General features: G+C 42.1%; 2 protein-coding genes across 12 annotated transcripts in view; one reads left to right on the top strand and one right to left on the bottom strand.

Moving 5' to 3' along the window:
• Window positions 1–15789, top strand: part of PALLD (palladin, cytoskeletal associated protein) — a 357303-nt gene extending 341514 nt beyond the window's left edge. For 8 of the 9 annotated variants that reach the window (XM_074993049.1, XM_074993048.1, XM_074993047.1 and 5 more), the window contains 6 exons: window positions 4697–4791; window positions 6916–7048; window positions 10376–10583; window positions 11673–11838; window positions 13752–13885; window positions 15081–15789. In XM_074993049.1, coding sequence (XP_074849150.1) covers window positions 4697–4791; window positions 6916–7048; window positions 10376–10583; window positions 11673–11838; window positions 13752–13885; window positions 15081–15253 — 909 coding nt within the window. In that variant the 3' untranslated portion in view covers window positions 15254–15789. Of the gene's footprint in view, window positions 1–4696; window positions 4792–6915; window positions 7049–10375; window positions 10584–11672; window positions 11839–13751; window positions 13886–14006; window positions 14059–15080 lie in introns of all 9 variants that reach the window. The other variant, XM_074993050.1, reaches the window with a different exon arrangement.
• Window positions 1–24714, bottom strand: part of CBR4 (carbonyl reductase 4) — a 65123-nt gene that overhangs the window by 4286 nt on the left and 36123 nt on the right. The window lies entirely within an intron of this gene.

Below are 24714 nucleotides of genomic sequence, written 5' to 3'. Positions count from 1 at the left end.
AAAAACCAAAACACACCACAGCATAAAGGTAGAAACTTCATCTTGGGAATTCTTAAGTTCAGCATTTGGGGCATGATTCAAAACCCAAGCAAGTCACCTGAAAGACTCCCATGAACTTAGAGATGTTTGGATCAGTCCCTATGTGAGACTTACAAGTTCATTTAGTACCTATTTTTATTTCTATGCATATCACCAAGAGCTCGTGACCAACTTGATGGCAGAGATGTGGCCTAAATGGTCTTTTTAATATAGTGAAAAGTTGCTGCTTCTTTCCCTGATTTGAGAGTTGAGAAAACAGCTATTTGAACTGATGAGAAAATCTTGTGCTTGGATGTAGTTGACTTTGGATAAGAACCAGAAGTATCCCCAGAAGTATTCTAGATCTCCTGGACACAAACCTGGAAGTTTGTTGTTTTGCAAAACAGAAAATACATTTGAATGGATCACCCAGCCCTTTATGTTCTTTCTTTACAATATAATTCCCAAGCAGTAATGTCTGCTAACATTATCTTATTTCTGCTATGCATTTAGCAGTTCAGTGGAGGCAAAGAGCAGCAGTGGATTAATGCCCTAGCCTTTCACACCCAAAGGGCTGGACTCCAGTCTGGTTAAATCATCATTCCTGGAAATAAATCTGGCTTGTCTTCTAGATGCTAATGGCCAGTTGTCCGCATTCAAAGCTACCATACATATATATACATTTAGGAGCTTCTCACCAGGAAAAGCACAAGTACGTGAACCCATTTTATAGCATCTGTACAGAGGTCTCAAGTCAGGATTCTAGTAGATTGGCGGAATTGTGTTAGCCCTGCTGTGCTTTGCTGGACTCCGTTTGGTGCTCTTAGCCCCTCTTTTCATGAGCACCAAACTAATCTAAAAATAAAAAGCAATCAAGCAAATTCTTAGCTGATAGAGTACATTGATCTAAAGAGCTATACCCGTAGGGTTTACCATCAGACCCTTCAGAGGAGAGAAAGGAAATTCTCAATTGTTTCACAGATATATAATGTAGTTAATATTGCGTAAGCATCTAGACAGGGGTGTACAACAGGCAGCTCGCAGGCCACAGTACAACCTGCAGAGTCTTTTTATCCAGTGCACAGGGCCAGCTACTGTGGTAGGACCGCCTCCCACGGGCTGGCTGCTGCGGTGCGACAGTAGCCGGGGCACGGTGCCACAGCCAGCCCCTGGGAGCAGAACACCAGCTGGGGCACGGGGCCAGTGCTACAGCCCCTGCACTGAGCCACTGAGAGCCGTGGATACAGAGCCCCAGCTAGCACGTGGAGCTGGTGGCAAAACGGTTTGGGGTTGCGAGGGGGGTTAAGCCTGGGGGTGGGGCAGGGGACAGTTTGGGGCTGCAGAGGGTTTAAAGCTGGGGGCAGGGAGCAGTTTGGGGCTGCAAACATCTTAGGCTGGGGGTGGTTTGGAGCTGTAGGGGGTCTAGGGCTGGGGGCGGTTTGGGAGTGTGGGGGTTGGTTTGGGTTTATTTTGTGTCCACCCCCCTGGACCACATATAAAATTGCTGTATGGCCCCCAATGGGAAAAGGTTGGACACTCCTAATCTGAACCCAAAACCATGGAGATGTATAATTTAATAACAAGCTGCGTTCACTCTAAAGCCTGGCAGAGAATACCTTACCTGAGGGGCAAACTTTGTGTTGCAAATTTCCCAATAGCTCATCTTTTCTGTGTGTGCATTACACATACTGGTAATCGCCCTTTGGCTGAACTCCTACCAATGCCAGTAAGCGTGGGTGTGGTCCTTACCATCTCACTCCTTCCTGTTTTCCTTTCTCCTTTTACTGCATCTTCCTCTTGCACTCTTTTATAATATGGAGTAGCCATTATGTGGCAGCCCACTGACTGGCTATGCCCAGCCCTTCCTCTGCTGCTCCCATCCTCCCTCTACCTTCCAGGCCATCTTGTCCTGGATTACACCTCACCCCCTGTTTCTTCTCCTCCCAATTCCATAAGTTATCCAGTTCCCTGAAACTCCTGTTGGTGATTTTTTCCCATTCTAGAATCTTTTCAAGCCTTTAAATTTCCCTTTCTGGATGTCCTCTTGCATCTACATTCTTGTATGAAAAGCAGAATATAGCTTAATTAGTTAATCCATTACCCCCCTCCAAGCAAAATGGTTATACATAGGGGGTGCTTAAAATAGAGGCTTGCTGGTTCCAGATGTGTGTTATAATGTTATAATGCCAAGTTTTTACATAACAGATAGTTTGAAGGCCATTTGCTGTAACTTAATTGTAACACAGGTAATTGTCTGATGGACTCCATATGAGTCAGGGGGCCTGGGGATGCAGAAATTTTCATCTCTAAATCTACAATTCCTATCTCCACAGTAACCAAAAAAATCATTATTCTTTAGCTACGTCTACACTAGCGCACTCTTTCGAAAGGGTGCCTTTCAAAGGAGAGTAGTCAGAAGAGGCCCTTTTGAAGGGGAGCATCTACACATGCGCTGGGGATGGTGCCATCTGCGAACGCCATCAGAAGGGCCATGTGCCATATTAAAAGGGGCCATCCAGGTCTTCAAAAGAGAGCATCTACACGTATCTATGTCCTGTTTCAAAAGAACATGCCAGGAAACGCTGTGGATGGGGTTGCAGGGTGGCCAAGCCCTTTTTGGACCACAGCAAGCCACTTTTAAAGGGCCCCTCCCCAGCACCCTCGGCCTGCACAACACGAGGCCTACGGAGCTGCCATAGGCACAGTGCCCCCAGGAACAGACATGGACCAGCAGCAGCTGGAAAACCTGCTGGCTTCCACCAGCAGAGTGGGCGCCCTGCTGGCTGCAGCACTGGTGGCCACCCTGCAGCTCCTCCTGCAGGGACGGATGGGGTCCACTGGGCCCTTCCCTCTGGGTGCTCCGCCAGCTCTGAGTGGTGGGAGCAACTGGTCATGAGGGAATGGGACAATGACCGGTGGCTCCGGATGTGACAGGAGATGTTCCTTGAGCTCTGCCAGTGGCTGTGTCTGGCCCTGAGACACCAAGACACCAAGATGTGGTACACCCTCCCTGTGGAGAAGAGGGTCATGATAGCTGTCTGGAAGCTGGCCACTCCAGACAGCTACCGCTCCATGGGACACCAATTTGGCGGGGGCCATGCCACAGTTGGGGCTGTCATGATGGAGATCCAGGCACATGCCACTGAGGGGAGGGTGTGGAGCCCAGAGTGGGGCCTCACGGGTGCCTGTGTTCCACCCACTCTTGCAGGTGGTACACACCCTTAATGCCATGCTCCTCCAGAGGGTTGTCTGCATCAGGGACCTGGGTGTGGCCATCGTGGGCTTTGCTGCGCTGGGGGTCCCGAATTGCTTTGGGGTCCTCAACAGGACCCACATACCCTGTGCACCCCAGAGCTCAGTGGAGGACAGTAGGGTCAGTTCCAGCACGTGTCCATGCACTGGCCAGGCTGCACCCATGACACACTCTGGAACTTGGGCCTGTGCCACTGGCTAGAGGCAGGGACCTACATCCCCCCAGAAGGAAATCCTGCTGGGGGACACCACCATCTCCCTCTCCTTCCGGGCCGAAGCAGCATACCCACTCCAGCCCTGGCTTATCTGGTTCTATACGGGCCACCCTACCACCAGCCAGGAGTGCTTCAACAGCCAGATCAACTACACCCACCAGCAGCATTCAGCCGCTTGAATATTATTAAATAATAAAATATTCTAGGTATATTTTGGGTATGTCTTACCGCCAGCACAGGAGTAGATGGATGATTCTATTACTGGATATTTAAGAATCAATCTAACTAGTATGTTAATGGTAAGAAAAATCAGCAGCATCACTAAAAAGCGTATCTGCATGAGCAGAATCAGCAACTGGACCGTTTAGCATCAAAAATAATATAGTAGACGCGCCACTTACATGAAGTTTGCATGCCTGGCAAGCTCTGCGTAAGTTGAATTTTTGCATAGCTTGGGGGAGCCATCTCCCTTGAGTGGCTGGGAGCCAGGTTCCAGCTCCCCACAGCTTGCAGGAGACAAAAAACTGACCAGTGGTGGTGCTGCTTCCTAGCTTGCACAGTGAAGCAGGGAGCCAGAAGCTGCAGTAGCTGGGGAGAAGTCATGCAGTTGCGGCTGCCTGCCCCGCTTCCCCCAACTTGGAGGGAAGCCAGGGGACAGACAGCCACAGCGGTGTTGCAGCTGCCCTCCCAGCTTCCAAGCTGGGGGAGCCAGGCAGGTAGGCAGACAAGTTAATGCAAGTTAAGCACACCTCCAAGTCATGCATTTTGGGGATTTACTATACATCTAACTACTTTACTGTACCAGCAATAGGTACCCCACTGCTATCTGTACTACCTGTGGCCTAGACATTGCAGAAATTGTCCCCTTCTGAAAGATAATCGTGTAGGATAATAATAAAGCAAACTTCAAAACTTCGTACTGATAATTATTTGTAACCACTGAGTGGCTTCAGTATATTCAGCGCTGGACTGCTAGCTGTGAAAACAGGGAAAGGACTGTTGGTAGTTGATAACGTTAACTAATTCTCATGTAAACTGCCCTTTTGTGGAAGAAGAGCTCTTGAAAGAGAACAGCAGTCAAATTTGGCACCAATGAGTGAATTTCAGGCACTGTGTATTTATTAACACACTGGTTTAGAGTTTTGGAGGAATCTGTTAAAGTTGTTTCTTTAACAACATGATTTTTTTTCCATCTCAATGATTTTTAACAGGGCAGAATAAGCTGTACTGGAAGGCTGATGGTCCAGGCTGTCAATCAGAGAGGACGGAGTCCTCGGACTCCCCCCACCCAGCCTCATATCAGAAGGTACTACAGATGTTTTCCTTATATGTTCATTATTGCAGCTGCTAAACATATTTCACACAAAGGTGCTGGCACAATTAGAGGATTGGAAAGAAGGTACAATATGGTACACATGAAGAACCCTCATCTTTTATCCACAAATCTCTACCTCTTGGGGTCTGTCTGCACGTGCCGCTTCTAGAGCTATCCAAAAGATGCTAATGAGGTGCAGGTGCAAATTTTCTACACCTCATTAGCATATCAGCACATGGCTTGGAGTCTGGAAGAGCTTGGAGCTCTTCCAGACTCCAAAGTATACATGCAGACACATGGGCCACGTGGATTTTCTGGAAGGAAACTCCCCTTCTGGAAGCTCCTTCTTCCTCAAAATTTTGGGGAAGAAGGGAATTCCGGAAGGAGGGTTGCTTCTGGAAGATCCCCACGGGCCGCGCGACTGCATGTGTACTTTGGAGTCCAGAAGAGGTTCCTCTGGACTCTGAACTATGTGCTGATATGCTAACGAGGCATGGAAAATTTGCATCCACACCTCATTAGCATCTTCGAGACAGCTCATTACAGTGCTGCTTCCGGAAGGAGGGGCACATGTAAACACAGCCTTGCAGCCATCAGCTGTACAGCAGGCAATTTACAGTTGTGTGATCTTAGTTTTCATCATGTCCTGCCTCCCCTGTTCTTCTTTGTCATATTCTCGTTTCATCTTGTTTCAGGCCTTCTTTACACCTAAAACTTATTTGAGGCTAGGAAAAATTTCATATCCTATGCCCTGTAGTTAGGCTAACCTAACCATCATAGTACAGGCAGGTAGGTCAATGAATGAATGAATTCTACTGGTTCTATTTGGTTCTCCTTTAGGTTAACCAAATAGAGGGTCCCAGTTCAAGTGTCTGCAGTAATGGCATATTTGCTGTTTTCATTGGCTATGCTTCATGCAGTATCTTGCCCTTACCTGCTCATTACAATGTAATCATTAGTGCTGTCGTATCCATACTTTATGTTAAGGATGAATGGATTTTGTGGCTCACTTGAACAATTAGCAGCTGAGCAAGTATATGTGGTATCAATAGTGCACAGTAACAGAGCCCTGCTAACTATTAAATTAAATACTAGGAAGCCCTGATAAAACTGGTCAGTTGTTTGAGGAAATTAATTCATTGGAGCTGCATGAGTTTGACAGAGGACTGAAATTGGCCTAAAATCTCATTTTTAAATACATATTTAAAATTTGCTAAATAAAATAGAATTTTACAGATTGTAAAAATAACTTTTTGCTATATAGGTTATTTATATAATGGAAATATTGTTACTTTCAATTGAAAAGGAACTGGTTAGCTACAGAAAAGGGTACAATAAATTAACGGGCAAGAACTGCTGACCACAGAAGTTACAGAACATTTTATTTTGGGTGCACGAAATCTGCTGATTAAAATGTTATTAAAAATAAAAACATGGAAAGAAAAATGCAGAAAATATAATGGTCAAAAATGTTTTGCTGCTTTTGCTTCTGAGCTAAATTTTCATTCTTCTGACACCAAAACAGATTGCTTTGGAAATTATTATAAATATCACAGATAACTATTAAGTGAAAAACAGTATTCCAGAGCAGCTGAAATAAATTGTCTTTAAATTAGTAACATAAATGCCTTTAAATTAGTAACAATTACAAAAAGAGAATAATAGAACATCTTATGGGGAACCTAATGTATTTGTAAAAGGTGATGGTCTTTGCCTTCTATCTTCTGACTTCAATAATACAGAGGGCTTCCGATGTACAAAAGACTAAAGCAGAGTTGCCAAAATTCTGTCATTTAGGACAATGAAAGAAAACGTACAAGAATAAATGAAAAATAAAAATATTACCATGTATATAAGCAGGCTGCCATGTTAGATAAATCATTCATTTGTGCTGTAAAACATAGACAATGGAATTACTGAATATATAGTCTCTTTTAGTTGATTTGAGCCAAATTCTGCTGTTATACTTGTGAAAAGATGGAATGATTACACAGGGATCCAAAGGAATTAATCTGGAATTATTTCATCCTGACATCTGAATTTGGCTCTTCAGGTTCATCAGAAAATCTTGGTTAAACGTCTAATAAACAAATTTATTCCACGTATTATTTTAAGGCCTCGATCTCGATCTCGGGACAGTGGCGATGAAAATGAACCAATTCAGGAACGATTCTTCCGACCTCATTTCCTGCAGGCTCCTGGAGATCTGATAGTTCAAGAAGGAAAACTCTGCAGAATGGACTGCAAGGCAAGTATTGAACAAGCAAGAAGTCTGTTCATATCCAGCTCTATACTGTAGCACTCATACACCTAAAATTCTTAAATGTCAGTGGGAATGCTAGGTGCAGAAATGAGGCAGACTTGGCCTTTGGCAAAGCCTCCACTTGAAAAAAGCCAGCATGAAATTTTTTAAGTGAAACTTTGACAAAATTTCAAACCCTCAATTTTTTATTGATTTATCTGAAAGGTGAATCACACATTTTATAGTCCACAGCTGGCCTTTGAGGTCCATGAAACCATGACTAAACATACTTCAGTTTAGTGGAAGGAATGCAAGTCCAGTTGGTGACTACTGGGTAATGCCTCCTTGCTTTAATCAGGTCACAAACTTCTTCCTAGTCAGTGGGCTGCAACCAAAACCACTCCCATGATGAGCAGCTATTGAGATGTCTGGTGACAGGGAATGAACGTAAGAACGGCCATACTGGGTCAGACCACAGGTCCATCTAGCCCAGTATCCTGTCTGCCGACAGTAGCCAATGCCTGATGCCCCAGAGGAGGTGAACCGAAGACAATGATCAAGAGATTTGTCTCCTGCCATCCATCTCCTGCCTTCAACAAAAGGCTAGGCACCATACCTTACTCTTTGCTAATAGCCATCTATGAACCTAACCTCCAAATATTTATCGAGCTCTTTTTTAAACTCTGTTAGAGTCCTGGCCTTCACAGCGTCCTCTGGTAAGGAGTTCCACAGGTTGACTGTGCGCTGTGTGAAGAAAAACTTTCTTTTATTAGTTTTGAACCTGCTACCCATTAATTTCATTTGGTGTCCTCTAGTTCTTATATTATGGGAACAAGTAAATAACTTTTCTGTATTCACTTTCTCCACACCATTCATGATTTTATATACCTCTATCATATCGCCCCTCAGTCTCCTCTTTTCTAGACTGAAAAGTCCCAGTCTCTCTAGCCTCTCCTCATATAGGACCCATTCCAAACCCTTAATCATTTTAGTTGCCCTTTTCTGAACCTTTTCTAATGCCAATACATCTCTTTTGAGGTGAGGAGACCACAATGGCAACTCGTAGGAATAGTAACAGAGAGAAAGCTGTGCTATTCTGTCAATGACTTAAGAGTTTGCATCTTACTGAAGAAGAATTTTCACACTGCTTTGGAAAGAGAAACTGCTGAACTCTTTCATATTCAAATGCAACACATTAACACGTGGTTTGAACCAGGATGCAAATTTTCTGGGACACTATTATGGCTCTTTTGCATACTTGGCTTTATCTAATTCTTGACTCCCCCATCCCACCCTTCTGCTCTCTGATTTGCTCACCTTGATCATTTTTTTTTCTTTGTCAACCTTGATTACTATTTTTGGTTCTCTGTGCCTTAAATATTGAGTCTGTTCTGGTATGACTGTGGTCTGAAGAAGCAGGTCCGTCCCACGAAAGCTCATTGCCTAATAAATTATTTTGTTAGTCTTTAAAGTGCTGCATGACTGCTTTTTTGTTTTTCGTAGGAATAGTGTTCTCCCTCCAGTTTTACACAAGTGAGTAAGCACAGCTCTGAGAAGAAGACATGTTTATCAATGTGTGCTCTCCTCTGCAGTAACTGAGACTCAATAGTTGCGGATCATACATAACCAATGACTCATTTTGAATTAATTTGACAAAGTCTGGTAAACCACACACTGCTCCAAGGGACATTTTTCACCACATCGTACATTTTATGTAACAAATATTACACTAACCTACTTCCATAGCCCTTTTTTAGCTAAATGAGAAAGTAAGTTGTAGTGCTAAAATGTGCTCTACCTACCTACACAAGGTAATTTACTGGTTTTGCTTTTTTTAAGTTCAACATTTTCCCTTGCTAACATTTAATTTCAACCTGTGTGTGTGTGTGCACTCACCCATGTATAAGAAAGAGACATTTCCTACACAGACAAGCACCTGCTTTAAGGAAAATGAAGAGAATGGCTAGTGGAGAAAGCTACTGATAGACCGCATCAATCCTGTTCTTTTTTTCTGAACTTCAACCCTTCTGAAGAGCTTCATCTGGTTGAAGTTCCCTGAGGTTTAAAAACTTACATATTAGTTTCATTGTAAAATATTCCTTTTAAAATCAGTTTGTTAAAGATCACTCTACTTTGAGAAATATTCTTGTCCTCTTGCATGTATTTCAGTGAACAAGTTCACCTTGAGCAGGTTCTGAGTATGAAAAGGGGTGACTTTTCCCTTTCATTGACAGCACTACCATATTGTTACTCTCCTACCCCCTTTTCACGTGTTAGTGGAAAATATTACTTCCCTGCATTGCATTATGATAAATACAATGGTCTAAGGATTTTTCCACTGTACAAAATAAGGATCAGTTCTCTGTTGTACTCCTGTGTGAGGTGATTCTACTAGTAAAAGAAAAATGGACTCTCTGGAAGAGTGATTGCATAAGGGCTAAATATTGTGAAGGAAAGAACTGTGGCCCACCTTCCTAGCTCAGAGAAAACAACTTCTACAGTTCAGGTATGCAGGTCCAATGTAAACAACAATATGAAAAGAGATGTGACACACACACACACACACACACACACACACACACACACACACACACACACACACACACACACACACACACACACACACACACACACACACACACACACACACACACACACACACACACACACACACACACAGAGAGAGAACCTTTTAGTCACCAATCCTTTTAGCCATTTTGATCTGTTTACAACTGGGAATGTAACTAATCATGGTAGAAATCTGTGACTTTGCATAAGAGAATTAAAATTCAGACTTCAGCAGTTTACTTTCAAACATAACTAGTTTCTCAAAATACAGCTTATTCTTGTTTTCCTTTGTAGTAAGTATTGTTGGAAACATCTTTCGATTATTTAAAACATCTGAACACAAGTTTTATAGATGGTATTGTCTGTAATGATAAATATGTAGCTAGAATGGAATTTGGAATTCAGTAATAGATATCCAATGGGTTTGGGTTTTTTTTTTGAAGGAAGAACTGAATCACAAACAATTGTCATCCTTTGTAAATTTCCCACAAGAATTCTGAAAATTTATTTAGTCCTTCAGAATCAAGGGCAAAATTACAAAAAGATGACAGTTATAGAACAAAAGTTTGGATGTCCATTATTTTATTTAGATTCAAGAACTATTTCAATTTCGATGTAGTCAGTCATACCTGGGACCTATAGCATTGTACAGGGTGTAATTCAGCTCAGCTTGTGTGTGTAACGAAGGGTAACATTCTTCTGTCTTCACTTCATACTGTAGTTTTTGTATTGCTAAAACCCTGTCCCATTCTGCTTATATTTAAGGTCAGTGGATTACCAACTCCAGATCTAAGCTGGCAACTCAATGGAAGACCTATTCGTCCTGACAGTTCTCACAAAATGTTGGTGCGTGAGAATGGTGTACACTCTCTGATCATAGAGCCAGTCACATCTAGAGATTCTGGAATCTACACCTGTATTGCCACCAACAGAGCTGGTCAAAACACATTCAGCCTGGAGCTCATTGTTGCAGGTAATATCTTCATCTGAAGTCTACCTGTTGAATTGTTTAAGGTCTATTAGAAATACTGAAAATGTAAGTTGAAGGTCTTTAAGAAAACCATGGTTATTACCCACTAAAATTGGTATCTCATGAATTGCAGGAGGCGAATGTTTTAACTGTGTGTGTTCACATAAATGGCCTTACACATGAAAAGAGATGCATAACTGCATTTGTTACATTGAACCAGATCTTTGATCATGCTTTGCCTTCTTTGCAGCTCTGTAGAAATACAAAAGTGCTTTCTGAATGTCTTAAATTGACAAAGGAAGACACTTCTGCTAAGAAGAAATTTTGGCTCTCTTCTATTCGATATGGGCATGCTGGGGGGGAGAGACTACCAGAAGGCACTGCAGCCAGCAGTAGTCATTACCAGTTGATGCTGGAAAAGTAATGCAGCCCAAAGCATTTAGTTAAGTCTGCCCCATCCCTTTAGTTCGGTACTAAACACAACTTGTCAAGACCATACCAATACCTCCATTATATTGCAGGGATACAGCAAGTGATAGATTGACAAACTAAGAAGATATTTTTTGTAGGGATCCAGTTTTGCCAGGTGATGGGCACACCTCAGAGGGTCCTCAAAATAAGGCAACTTCCATTTGGCAACTGGAGTGTACCTTGTTTGGCTGAGCTGAGAATTTAAATATTTCACCCTGCTCTTTAATAGAAGAAGAAAGATTCATTCTTAAAGTCAGACAGGACAGATTCTACCTCACTGAATCACATGCAACACAATTACCATTTTAAAAATATCCCATCACTAAATAATGGTTTAAAATCTTGAAGCGTTTACAGGTTGGACCTCCCTGGTACAGCATGAGGGAGTTAGTTGGACTAGGGGAGGTCACTATTGGTCCCACTTCTATTGGCCCAGCCCCACTGTCACTGGCTTGGCTGGGCTCCTGGCCCCTGTAAAGTCAAAATCCCAGAAGGGCCATGGATGTTGCTGGACCAGAATGTCCCAGTTTTGAGAGGTTCAGCCTGTAGCTGCAAGGAAGGCTGAGCAGTAACAGAATTGTCACTATAAATATTTTTGCCATTTCTGTGGTATTTTCACAGCTAAGGAAGCACACAAGGCACCTGTGTTTATAGAGAAGCTACAGAACACAGGAGTAGCTGATGGATATCCTGTGCGACTGGAGTGTCGAGTCTCTGGGGTGCCATACCCTCAGATATTTTGGAAGAAAGAGAATGAGTCACTCACTTACAACACTGAAAGAGTGAGGTTAGAACACTTTTAATTTCACTGACAAAGCTCAGAGTAATGACTCTCCAGAGGATTTGAGATTGTAATGATTAGGAAAAGGATCACAAAAGGGATCTAAAGGTGCCCAACTGCTACTTCAGCTTCCTAATCTCAGAATTAGGCCTCCCCCAAACAGGCCTAAACTCACTGGCTACATCTACACTACAGCGATCTTTCATAAGACTGTAAAATCTTTCATAGCCTGTGAGCTATTTACGGGGTCAAAGTAAATGAACAAACACACACATCCTTTCTGGCCTACAAGTTTCTGAGTGGGAAGGCAAGGCACTGAACTTTTTGTGAATCCTGGAGACTTTGTAGAGGCTTAAGTTTCTTTGTAAATATAGCCCTTAGTGTGTATTATGTGCTCTTAAATAATCCTCACAGTAGGTTGTTAAACAATTACTTTATTTACGAGTACTTGCTTAAATGAGGGACACACATACCTACCTTACTTCACTCAACAAGTGAACTCCCTGCCGCCAGCTAATACAAGCCTAATCCCCTCCCCACAGCTCCAACACCTGCCCCTGTAGTCCCATCCCCCTGCCAGCCCCACAGCCCCATACCGCAGCAGCCTGCACATCCAGCGGCCCCACAGCCTGACCCCCCACAGCCCCAAACTGCAGCAGCCAGACACCCCTGCCAGCCCACAGCCTGACCCCCCCCCCCCCATTGGCCCCGAACCATGGCAGCCTGACCCCTGGCACTGGCCCCATGACCCCAAACCATAGCAGACGAACCACCCTGCCAGCCCCACAACCCCAAATCGTGGCAGCCTGTAAACCCCACCCCCAAACCAGCCTCAAGGACCCAAACCACAGCAGCCAGACCCCCCCAGCGGGCCCTGCAGCATGACCATCCCACCGGCCCCATACCGCAGCAGCTTGAATGCCCCACTGTCCCGCAGCCTGACCATGCCCCATGGCCCCAAACCATGGCAGCCTGTAATACCCCCCACAGCCCCTGCAGACTGACCCGCCTGCCCATCTACCCATCCCAAAATTCACTTACCTTTCAAAAGCAGCGCCACCTGCTGCCACTCCTTGCCTGAGTTAGGAGGACTAGGAAGCAATCGGAGACTTCTACATGTATTTTAATGGTAATTTAGTGTCCCTCTTAGGAGTTGTCGCCTACAAGCAGAAAGTTGGGAACCAATTGTGCCTGTATAACAAGGGATGTGAGACATGGCTTTTCTCAAGTTCACAGCCAAGCCAAGGGTAAAACCAGGATTAGAACACAATAGTTTTTGCCATCTAGTCCTGTGTTCAGAGCACAGTTTGTTGCTGAAAATTTTCTAAGCTACTTAAATCTTTAAAAAAATTAAAAAGGGGGTACTCTTAAAGTGGGGGAACTGTCAATGTGCTGCATTATCTTCCCAATACTTACTACCAAAAAATTCCGTCCAAATATGTGTGAAAGATTTTATTAGTACCACTGAAAAAGCAGACTCCTCATAACTATAACTGACTTCCCTGACTACATAACTAGGAATATCAGTCTCTCATGCCTTAATAATCCAATCAGTTATGCTTCCCCAAAGACTTTTTTTTTTGAAAGTTTTGACCTAAAAGTGCAATTGAAGCCTGCGCTGAAGAGTAGCATCTTGAATTTTGGATAAGAAAAAGATGGGTTCCTAAGATGCTAGCCAGATGTTAATTTATGCACCTTGACTTGTTTTAAAAATTAATATACAAACAAATGTTTTTAAGAAAGGGCACTTAAAGCTCAGACCCTCAATTTCCACTTGCAGGCCACACCTCTCATTACCTGTAGTGGGAGCTGTATATTTATCAAACAGGAAATATAACCTGCTATGTATGTATTTGCTGCTTTAAAATTGGCTGTTACGTAATTTGAGTTCTGATAACCTTTTCTTCTGTCCAATTTAGTATGCACCAGGATAACCATGGCTACATTTGCCTACTTATTCAGGGAGCTACAAAAGAAGATGCTGGTTGGTATACTGTGTCAGCTAAGAATGAGGCTGGGATTGTGTCCTGCACTGCTAGGCTTGATGTTTATGGTAAGTGCCTCTTATTCTCAAATATGCACTTAAATTAAACCATTTTACCCAAAAACCAGCAGTTCTTAAAAACCTTTATACCATGAAGGCTTACACTGATCTCTCTCTCTTTTGTTTATAGTTTCTTCACAATAAATAATGATCCTCATCAAGACAGCAAATACTCTGTCAAAGTATATTTCACCACCTTTCAAATACTTACCCAAACCAAGCATGCTTGTTTCTGTACTTGCTTAGAATACTACATCTAGCTTATTTACACATGCATCCTGATTGGTAACACTAGAGAGCAGCATGCCATTTTCTGTTGTTCCGTGTTATAATGCTCTACTAGCATCAGCTTTTAACCTTTATTAGTATTCCTTAAAACACACTTGGTACAGGAGCCAAAAGGCCCAGGAATGCAGATTCTACTATAGTTTACTACTCATTAGCTCAATGCAGTTCCTCTGCTGTGAACTGATCTTAAAGCAAAATTAGATAAACTGGTCAAATTACTTGCCCAGCTTTCTCATGTTGAGCAAAATGTCTATTCTTTTTCAAGTTCACTCAGTAATAAAGTGGCAATGGTGGAACTTGTTAAAAGCAAGAGATCTGAACAGTACTCTGGTACTCTGCCTAGGTGTGTCACAGCATAGCTTGCAGAGGGTGACAAGGGTCATCTGACTGGCCACACTCTGGAGTAATTCCATTTAAGATTAGACCCCAGCCTGCTATTTTAACTCAGGAGGTGGGGGAGGGAGAACAGAAGAAGAAGATCTTGCTGCTGTTATGCAGTTATTTTTCTGGATATCTTGGAAGCAACAATGTCAAATTTCATACCCAACCACTGGGAATGTAACACAATTCATATCTTTCAAGAGTGGGAGGGGGTCCAGAAGGCTTATGCAGGGGGACTGGGGAGAACAAAACAAGCAAATGAAGATAAACAATTTTCTTGTGCAATATAAACCTAACAGGTTCAGTAGCACTGAAAATGAGCATGGAGGAACGAACAGGCTTGCTTGACTGTTACAGAAATCAGCGCATAAAGTAACAAACACATCTAGAGTTGTTAATTCTCTGCCATTCAAGTTAAAGAATTAGTCCTTTATTAAGGTGTTTATAAAGAACTGAACAGTATAGGAGAATGGCTATGTATTTTGTTATCTAAGAGGGGTAAAGGTTTGTTTTTGTTTTTTTTTTAAATCTGTAGCTCAGTGGCAACAACCACCTCAAACCACCAAGCCAAAGAAGGTGCGTCCTTCTGCCAGTCGATACGCAGCACTTTCTGACCAAGGACTAGACATCAAGGCAGCATTCCAGCCTGAAGCGAACCCAGTTCATCTGACAATGCAGTCTGGTTTGGTAGAGAGTGACGACCTGTAGACCTAAGCTGCCAGATCCATCATTTTCTTTCAAAGCAGAAACACTGAAAGCCATTGCCTTGACCAATGATACTTCTATTGTCACTTTATGTAAAGCCAGACACCTTCAAATGCAAAAGTCCCCACCATAACCATGTATTTCTTATTTCTAATAAATTAGGCTAAGTTGCTAATTAATAGAAATGTTCACAGTGCACACAAATCACATTCACTGTTCAGTTCCTTATGCCTATACTGCTAAGAACTCTTATGAATTATCTTTTTCGTAAAGGGCAAAACACCAAGAACCAGATTTTTTCAGAAGTAAACAGTGTAGTATTTGTCACAAAGTACCTTTCTAAGCAAGATGTAGATGCTACATTATTAATGGTGTGAGAAGATTCATGTGAGACTTTTAGATCAAAGGAAATTAAAATGTATGGTTATACTTTTACAGTTCAAAAATGGCAATGCAGCATAATAGCTACAGTATACAAGTGCAATATTGTAAGAATAAAATAGGAAGGGAGAAGGAAAAAAAAAAAAAAAAAAAGCAAATACCTTGTCTCTACAATGGAGAAATACTTGCCTTAAAATGTTAGAATTGCCATCACACAACAGCAAAGCTGACACCTTAGTTTTTTTAAAAAATTTCTGTTTTACCAGCTAGGAGGGCTTATTTACAAACAATACCGCAAGTCTAATTTAAGCATAAATAATTGAACCTAGTCAAAATAATGAGAGTTGAGGCATAATACACTCTATAAATCCTATCACCCAAGTAAGGGATACTTTTGGGAGAGAGAAACGTGCCAACAGTATAATTTTACCATATAAGGTTAGCAAAAATGGCTAAGGGTGGGAGGTAGTGGGGGAAGTATGGATACTTTAGTGTGTGGGGTTTTTTTTTAAGCAGATCCTGCCATTCACACATTTAAAATTCCCAAGTTTAACAGCAAGCATGGAGTTTATGTACTGGACATTTCTGATTGTTTAGAGCTTGTGAATCTGTGTGAGGATTTTTAGGAATGTAGAGCAAGTGAAAAAATGGACTGCGTCTGCAATTGAAGTTTAAATTGCAAGCACATATCAGAGGGTAGGCTAGTAGACTGAAGATGGAGAAACAGATGTGCTATTTTATTCTTATTTTAAGATATGTTGGTAGATGATAAATATTAGGTCTCTTCCCCAGTGTACAATAACCCACCTTGCTGTGGCTAGGGGCTATGTGCAGTCAGTGAAGACTTTAGAACAAAGACTACTTTCAGAATGCAAAGTGATTCCATATCAAACTGGTCTCTACCTAGTCTACTGTAGTAGGCAGTTTTAACTTCTGAACCAATAAAATTTAGTTGGGGGGGGGCAGAAGAATTTTAATTGGGCCTACGGGGGGGGGGGGAATGCGGTACTGATGGTACGAGAGTACTTTGATATAAAAGGCACATGCTGTATTCCTTATGAAGCTCATATGTGGTATTGCCTCATTATTTATAATAAAAAGTATTGAAATTGTATCTCAGCTCAGTAATTCAAGTCCAGTTATTAGTTTGTGTACTACCATATATTTTGAATTACTGCTATACATATATTGCTTCATGCTTCTTTATAAGTACACAAACCAAGTTTTTGGTTTGGTTATTTTTTTTTTCTTAGTGATTAAACATTAGCACAGAAGCTAGTAATGCAGATTGGTGCAGGCTATAACCACAGTTAAAAGCACTGCTTATATAAATTAGTATCATGCAGTCTGTCATATGGAAATATTCTACCTGTATTTTAGATAAAACTATGTCTTATTTGCCAAGTTTTTCTTGACTGTGACATGCTAATTTACTGTTTGTTTAGCTTAATTAGCATTATTTTGACACCTTTACTTGTATTTATAAAAAAAAGTGCTATCATTACTTTGGACTGTTGTGCTGACAATGTGGGTTTAGCATCAATAAATATTACACAAACAGAAAATTGTCATTTTCTGGGGAAAGCAGTCAAAGCTATTTCTAGAAAGGTATCCAAATACCTTTCTAAATTATTAATTTATAAGATAATGAGATATTCAGGCAAGAATAGGGTTGTGAGCTAGAAACAGAGATTACATGAGGTTTCTAAGAAAGGTCAGAATTGGTTTAAGCAACAACCTTCACAGAATTAAGCCAGGAGAGGAGAAGGACCCTTTTATTATAGTGCAATAATATATTCATTATAAAAACAACGAGAAGTCCTGTGGCACATTGTAGCCTATGAAAGCTTATGCTCGAATGTATCTGTTAGTCTGTAAAGTGCCACAGGATGACTACTTGTTTTTGTGGATAAAGACTAACACAGCTATCCTCTGATGCTTATATTCAACATGTATCTCCATCCATCCTGCAAGCATTGTTGCATTTGAATTTTCTGCAATACCCAAAACATGATACTTACCCAACAGAAGAAAACCTGGAATTGTGACAGAGGCCATCTTGTGATTAAGATCAGTTCATTATGATGTTTCTATTATTAGGAAAAACTTAGGTACACAAGTGTTTGGCAAAGAACCACACTTTCTAAATACCTGACATATTTAGCACAGTTTACGCGTTAATGTGATATTTAACAGTCTTAAACATACCATTACCTTAGTGCAAAAACAGGCTTTATACAAAAAAAAAAAAAATAATAATCCTCACTCTAAATTGCAGAACACTAAATTCAAGAACGAAAACAAAAGTTGTACGTACTAACTTGTAAGTTAACACTTTGCCCTCCATGCAGACAAAGTATTCTATAAAACTCTAAATTAACTACTTGGTCTGGATTTATATATTTAGGAAGAGTTCTGTACAGGTAACGCCACAGCCACTCACTCAGCAAAACAAAACGCGAGTCTTCATACAAGTGTTTTTTATGCCATCATGGATACCAGTATCAGTATTTGGCACAGTAAATCTGATATGGCTTTTGAGAACTAACGTACTTATTTTATAAAAACAGCTTGTTCCCATAGTTTGTTATTGGTGTGTTTTCAATAGTATACTAAACATTTTAGTTCTCAAACAGAAGCACAGACAAAATGTCTACACTTGACTTTTACACATAGCCTCCGCAAATAGTAAAGTAAGTATTTAATCAAAAAACAAGTCCATTTAAAAACAATAAAAACTTGTCTGGGCTGTAACATTTAGAATGTTCTGGGTTTAACCAATGCAGAAAAAAAGAAATCAGGGAGAAACAGCTACTTGCCAAGATGATACAAACTGATGTGAAGTTCTCTGCCTCATCAAGGCCATTTCATGTAGGGAAATACACATTTCTTAGCCAACTGAGCCTCAGATATGTGACTAAGTATAATGGATACTATAACTAGTCACTTTAAAGCAAAAGGTTCTCTGCTGTCTCAAAGTCCTCTGTAACTAAAGTTTTGAAGTATATTGTAAACCCATTCCATTCAAGCACAACTTACAAAGCAATTCAACACTGGATGCAGCCATCTGATGTAGTAAAATGTCAAAGAGCTGCTGGGAGAGAAGGAAGCCTCCCTTTAATAGGAATTAGGTGGCTGAATCCACCCATTTTACATAGACTGCATAGGTCCCCCCCCCCTTCAAACCTACTGACTGCATCTTAACACAAAGGCCATGTCTAAACGGGAAGCCTCTGTCAACAGATGTCATTGTCACAAGAGATTTCCTGGCAGGACCTCTATCGACAAATCGCATCTACACACAAAGGCAGATGGAAAGAGCAACCTGCTCTGTCGACCGCAGCCAGCCTTCCCGTCCCTCTTTCGACAGAACAGCTGACCAGAAGCTCTACAAGAAAGGGCTGCCCAGTGAACCAGAAGGCCTGTCTGTCAACAAAAAGTGCCCCAGAGTATCCATATGGCTGTTTTGTCAACAGAACACTGTTGAGAGAGGCACTGCACCAGAACAGGGCAAGGTTGATAGATGTGCTGGATTTTGCTGACAAAGCATATTTTGCATTTAGCCCCTCTACAGGTTTCTTCCCCAACAAAAGCCCCGTTTTACCAGGAAAAGCTGCTCATGTACATGTAGCCAATGTCTTGCAGACCCGCTCCAGTCCCTTTCTCCATTACCAAAACCTGGTGGTACCAACAGCAGTTGTTTGCATATGCTCTATAGGAGCTTCAGCTACTTTTGAACAGCTGGAAACAAACATCCATGATAAACATCCATGATATTTCACAGCTGTGAGAGTCAAAAGGTGAACCACACTCTACAGTTTGGGAACACCCAGACATACTACCTTTAAAAAAAAATTTCTGCACTCTGTAGTGTAATCAACACCTCCGTATTTTCAAATTACAGGCCTTATCGCTACTTCCAGTTCAAGTACACAGTCTTTCTTCCCAGTGCTTCACGAGAGCATAGACTTTCCACTGATGCATTAGAGGATCAGCTCCACTACCACCAACGCAGCCTATGTCATAGTAGGCTATATTGCTTCTGTGTATCCCTTCCCCTCCTTAGGTGAGGCAGTCGTCTAATCAAACCACAGTAAACGCTTTCATATCCAGCAGCCCTGGGACTGGACGGTTGCCAGATATTCAAATATGCTGGATAACAGAGAATTACACCTAGCAATGCATAACACTAAAGAAAAACAAAATTAGATCTTAAGAAACAAACGCAAATGTATGCAGAGTACTTCATTTACCAGCAACAGTAGTAGTATTATACACTGTAAACTTTTATTTGTATTTACTTTCACTACACTGTACTTATGGAAAAATGTAACTAAAATTTACTTATGGTTAAAATGCTGGTTATTTGCGAGTTCTAGATAATAGAATGCTGGATATGAAAGAATCTACTGTAACTCAATCGTCCAGTGTTTTCCTTCTGGATCCAGTCTCCCCACCACGCGTACAGCTGGAGTTCTGCAGGCCAGAGTTGAATCTGGGGAGTTAGCACCGGTGTTCTCATGGTTTACTGACCACTCTTCAGCTGTGATCAGCAGGATTTGTCCACATAAATTTAGTTCTAAAATGGCAAAAAAATTTTCCCTCTAGACCCTTCTGCTGTTTATCATGTAACTTAGTCATGGTTCAATAGAAAGAAGAGGATATGCTCCTTGCCCCAACAAGTTCACAATCTCTTACAGTACACCCCTTTTTTGAGTTGATAATGTGGAATTTGGATAATGTAAGGATTACTGAAAGGCAACGTGCAAAAACAGAATAAACTGATTGAACTATGCGCCCAATAAAAGATTGGGGGGAGGGGCTTAAAATAAGCCTGTCAAGTCCACACTCAAAGTCCACAATGAGAGGCATCAGTATCAGCAGGGAAATGATCTATACACCGAAAGAAGAGCAAGACACTAAACTTGGAAGCAGTGACTCTAGGAAATAAAATTACTTCAGTGCTATATATAAAACACTGGTGAAGGTCCAGACTTTACTAGTGAGCTCACCCTCTATTTCTGTAGTAGTATAACTAAGCCAGAAATATTTCCACTGCAAGTGTGATTGGAGGGAGGGGGCAGAGTAGATAGCCAAGGCTCAGATGGACAAGATTTTGTAGTTTCTGCTGTATATGATCTAATCAGACTGAAAGGGCTGGATGTAACTAAATATGCTGTTAAAATTGTGTGGGTCAACTCTTAGATATAATTGGAGATACACATCTCCTAGAACTAGAAGGGACTTCTGGAGGTCATCTAGCTTCCAGAAGACTGGAAAAGGGCAAATATAGTGCCCATCTATAAAAATGGAAATAATAACAACCCAGGAAACTACAGGCCAGTCAGCTTAACTTCAGTGCCAGGAAAGGTAATGGAGCAGGTAATTAAAGAACTCCTCTGCAAGCACTTGGAAGGTGGTAAGGTAATAGGAAACAGCCAGCATGGATTTGTAAAGAATAAATCTTGTCAAACTAATCTGATAGCTTTCTTTGATAGGATAACGAGCCTTATGGATAGGGGAGAAGCGGTAGATGTGGTCTATCTAGACTTTAGTAAAGCATTTGATGTGGTCTCATGCTATTCTTATCAAAAAAACAGGCAAATACAATTTAGATGAGGCTACTATAAGGTAGGTGCATAACTGGCTGGATAACCATACCCAGAGAGTAGTTCTTAATGGTTCTCAATCCTGCTGGAAAAGGATAAAAAGTGGGGTTCCGCAGGGGTCTGTGTTAGGACCGGTTCTGTTCAATGTCTTCATCAATGATTTAGATATTGGCATAGAAAGTACGCTTATTAAGTTTGCAGATGATACCAAGTTGGGAGGGGTTGCGACTGCTTTGGAGGATAGGGTCATAATTCAAAATCATCTGGATAAATTGGAGAAATGGTCTGAGGAAAACAGGATGAAGTTAAATAAGGACAAATGCAAAGTGCTCCACTTGGGAAGGAACAGTCAGTTTCACACATACAGAATGAGGAGAGACTGTCTAGGAATGACTACAGCAGAAAGGGATCTAGGGATTATAGTGGACCACAAGCTTAATATGAGTCAACAGTGTGATGCTGTTGCAAAAAAAGCAAACATGATTCTGGGATGCATTAACAGCTGTGTTGTGAACAAGACACGAGAAGTCATTCTTCCGCTCTACTCTACGCTGGTTAGGCCTCAGCTGGAGTAGTGTGTCCAGTTCTGGGCACCGCAGTTCAAAAAAGATGTGGAGAAACTAGAGAGGGTCCAGAGAAGAGCGACAAGAATGATTAAAGGTCTAGAGAATGTGACCTATGAGAAAAGGTTGAAAGAATTGGGCTTGTTTAGTTTGGAAAAGAGAAGATTGAGGGGAGACATCATAGCGGTTTTCAGGTATCTAAAAGGGAATCATAAGGAGGAAGGAGAAAACTTGTTCTTCTTGGCCTCTGAGGATAGAACAAGAGGCAACGGGCTTAAACTGCAGCAAGGGAGGTTTAGGTTGGACATTAGGAAAAAGTTCCTAACTGTCAGGGCGGTCAAACAGTGGAATAAATTGCCAAGAGAGGTTGTGGAATCTCCATCGCTGGAGATATTTAAGAACAGGTTAGATAGATGTCTATCAGGGATAGTTTAGATAGTACTTGGTCCTGCCATTGGGGTAGGGGGGCTGGACTCGATGGCCTCTCTAGGTCCCTTCCAGTCCTAGTGTTCTATGATTCTAGTCCAGTCCCCTGCCCTCTTGGCAGGACCAAGCACCATCCCTGGCATCTATCTGCCCCAATCCCTAAGTGGCCTCCTCAAGGATTGAGCTCACAACCCTTGGTTTAGCAGGCCAATGCTCAAAACCAATGAGCTATCCCTCTCCCCACATAAAGCGTGGCAGTGGTGGGCATCGAACCCATATCTCCAGAGTCCTAGTCTAATATCTGAACAAGTTCATTTTCACTCCGTCATTTTCCCCTCACATAAATGGAGCAAAGAACAACTCTGCCAAAGTACAATTATAAGGGAGAATGGTATTAACTCATTTCTGTTACACAGCCACTCAAAGCCCTCTGCTATTGTTCTAAATATAGTGGTTTGAAACAGAACTATGCTAGTATCAGAGAGGTAGCCATGTTAGTCTGTATCTTAGAGAACAAGAAGAAGTCCTGTGGCATCTTATAGACTAACAGATATTTTGGAGCATAAGCTTTTGTGGGTGAAGATCCACTTCTTTGACCACAAAAGCTCATGCACCAAAATATCTGTTAGTCTATAAGGTGCCAAAGGACTTCTTGTTGTTCTCAAAGAACTATGCTAGGCAACTCTTTGACCCCTAAGATACATCCTCCCACATGTCAGAAAACCTATGCCCCTATTCTTTGCAAATTTTAAGAGACTACTTAACTATCTATAATGACAGATTTTTATCTGCAGTACCTTCAGTAGTCTCCCACAAAGAATCATTTTGGATGACAAAGACTGGAAGAAACACAACATAGTAATATTTCACCACTGCCCTCTACCACTTCCTAACTGATACAGTTCCCCTCCCACAAGTCTTTAGAATCCAACATCTTCCTAACAAACTATAAGGTGAATTCGAGAGACTGCAGTTAAAATAGCTTCCAGTAATTCTATATTTACTTCTGCTATTCAGCTTCTTCTCAGCTATTAATTCACATATTTCAGTCTGAGCAAAAACAGTTTAATTTCCCCACGTAGGTAGATTCCTGCATCTAGGTCTGTGGTTAGTGAAGACAAACAAGGGGCAGACATGGCCCTAATGCATTTCCAACTCAAGTACATAAGACAAATACACACTACAAGAGGAGTCAAAACAGAAACGATTCCATGAAAATGTAACTTCCTTTCCCCCGGCTAACAGGAAATTATTTGTATGGTAGATGCATATATCCTCACGCACTTGAAGGATACAACCAGGAAAAGCACAGGAACTGTAAAATACCATTCCTCACCTTCTTGTAACTATTGCTCTTTGAGATGTATTGTTCTTGTCCATGCCACTCAGGCATGTGCATACGTCATATGCACAGACATAGGAAACGTTTTTCTTAGCAGCCCCCATGAGTCAACTGTGGCACTCCCTAGAGTGGCACCTTTAGGGGTACGCCAAGAGAGGGGAGGGATGGTGGGTAGATATTTGAATGGACGTGAGTGCCACATCTTGAAAAAAAACCAAGAAGAATAATCATTTTTTCTTCATAACTTGTTCACCTGGATTCTACTCAGGTGACTCACAAAAGATTTTCACCCCCCCACCCTCCCAGGAGGTGGAGTCAGATTTAAGGAATCACCAATTGGAACACCATTCTGACAAAAGTTGCATGTCTCTGGCCTGCTTACTGATGATGGCACATTGTGTTAAAAGTGTCACGGATTTTTCATCCCTCGGGCATTATCGCCCCCGTGGGTCAGGGGAAACAAGCCTTTGGCCATTAAACATCACTACAGGTACAGGTAGAATCTAAAATCACATAGGCTGCCATTTAGCAGCCCCCTGTAACGGTCATTCTGAGTCAGTTGGTTTCCCCGGTAACCCTGAACTCATAAACAACTCATGACCTGGGGTTTAAAATCCAGGCACCTGATTGGGCACAGGTGGAAAGCTTCTAGAAGTTTCCACAGCCCAGAGGACCTGTTTGAAAGCAGGCCCTCAGAATGCTCGCGTGTAAATAGCCTCATGAATCATGCATGAGATCATAGGATATAAGGTGGCGCAGCACAGTGCTCGCCGGCCCTTGGCGCGGATATGACTCTGCTACCTGTACGGGGAGGTGCTGGCCCTTCAGGCGTCCACCAGCCCCTAGGCTAGCTGCCTCACAAAAGAGCGAAGACTTTGCGAAGAGCTCCAGCTTGAGAAGACTTTGCGAAGGGCTCCTGAGTCAACACCAGCAACGCCCAGCAGGGCCCGCCTGCTGCGGTGACAGCTGGCAGTTTTACCTCAGCACTAAAAGAGCAACAAGCAGCCCTGAGGTAGATCAGGCGAGCGGCGAACTGGCCTCATCACTAGGGTGAGGTACTGCGCGCTCACCTGTTGAAACCCAGGGTCTGCCATCTAAACAGCAAGCAGGCTCTGAGGTGGATCAGCTGGGCGGCGAACTGGC

The sequence above is a fragment of the Carettochelys insculpta genome, chromosome 4 (assembly GCF_033958435.1).
Source record: "Carettochelys insculpta isolate YL-2023 chromosome 4, ASM3395843v1, whole genome shotgun sequence".
In the NCBI taxonomy this organism is placed as follows: Eukaryota; Metazoa; Chordata; order Testudines; family Carettochelyidae; genus Carettochelys; species Carettochelys insculpta.
The sequence above is the reverse complement of the archived record's forward strand: the minus strand, read 5'-3'. Positions and strand labels throughout refer to the sequence as shown.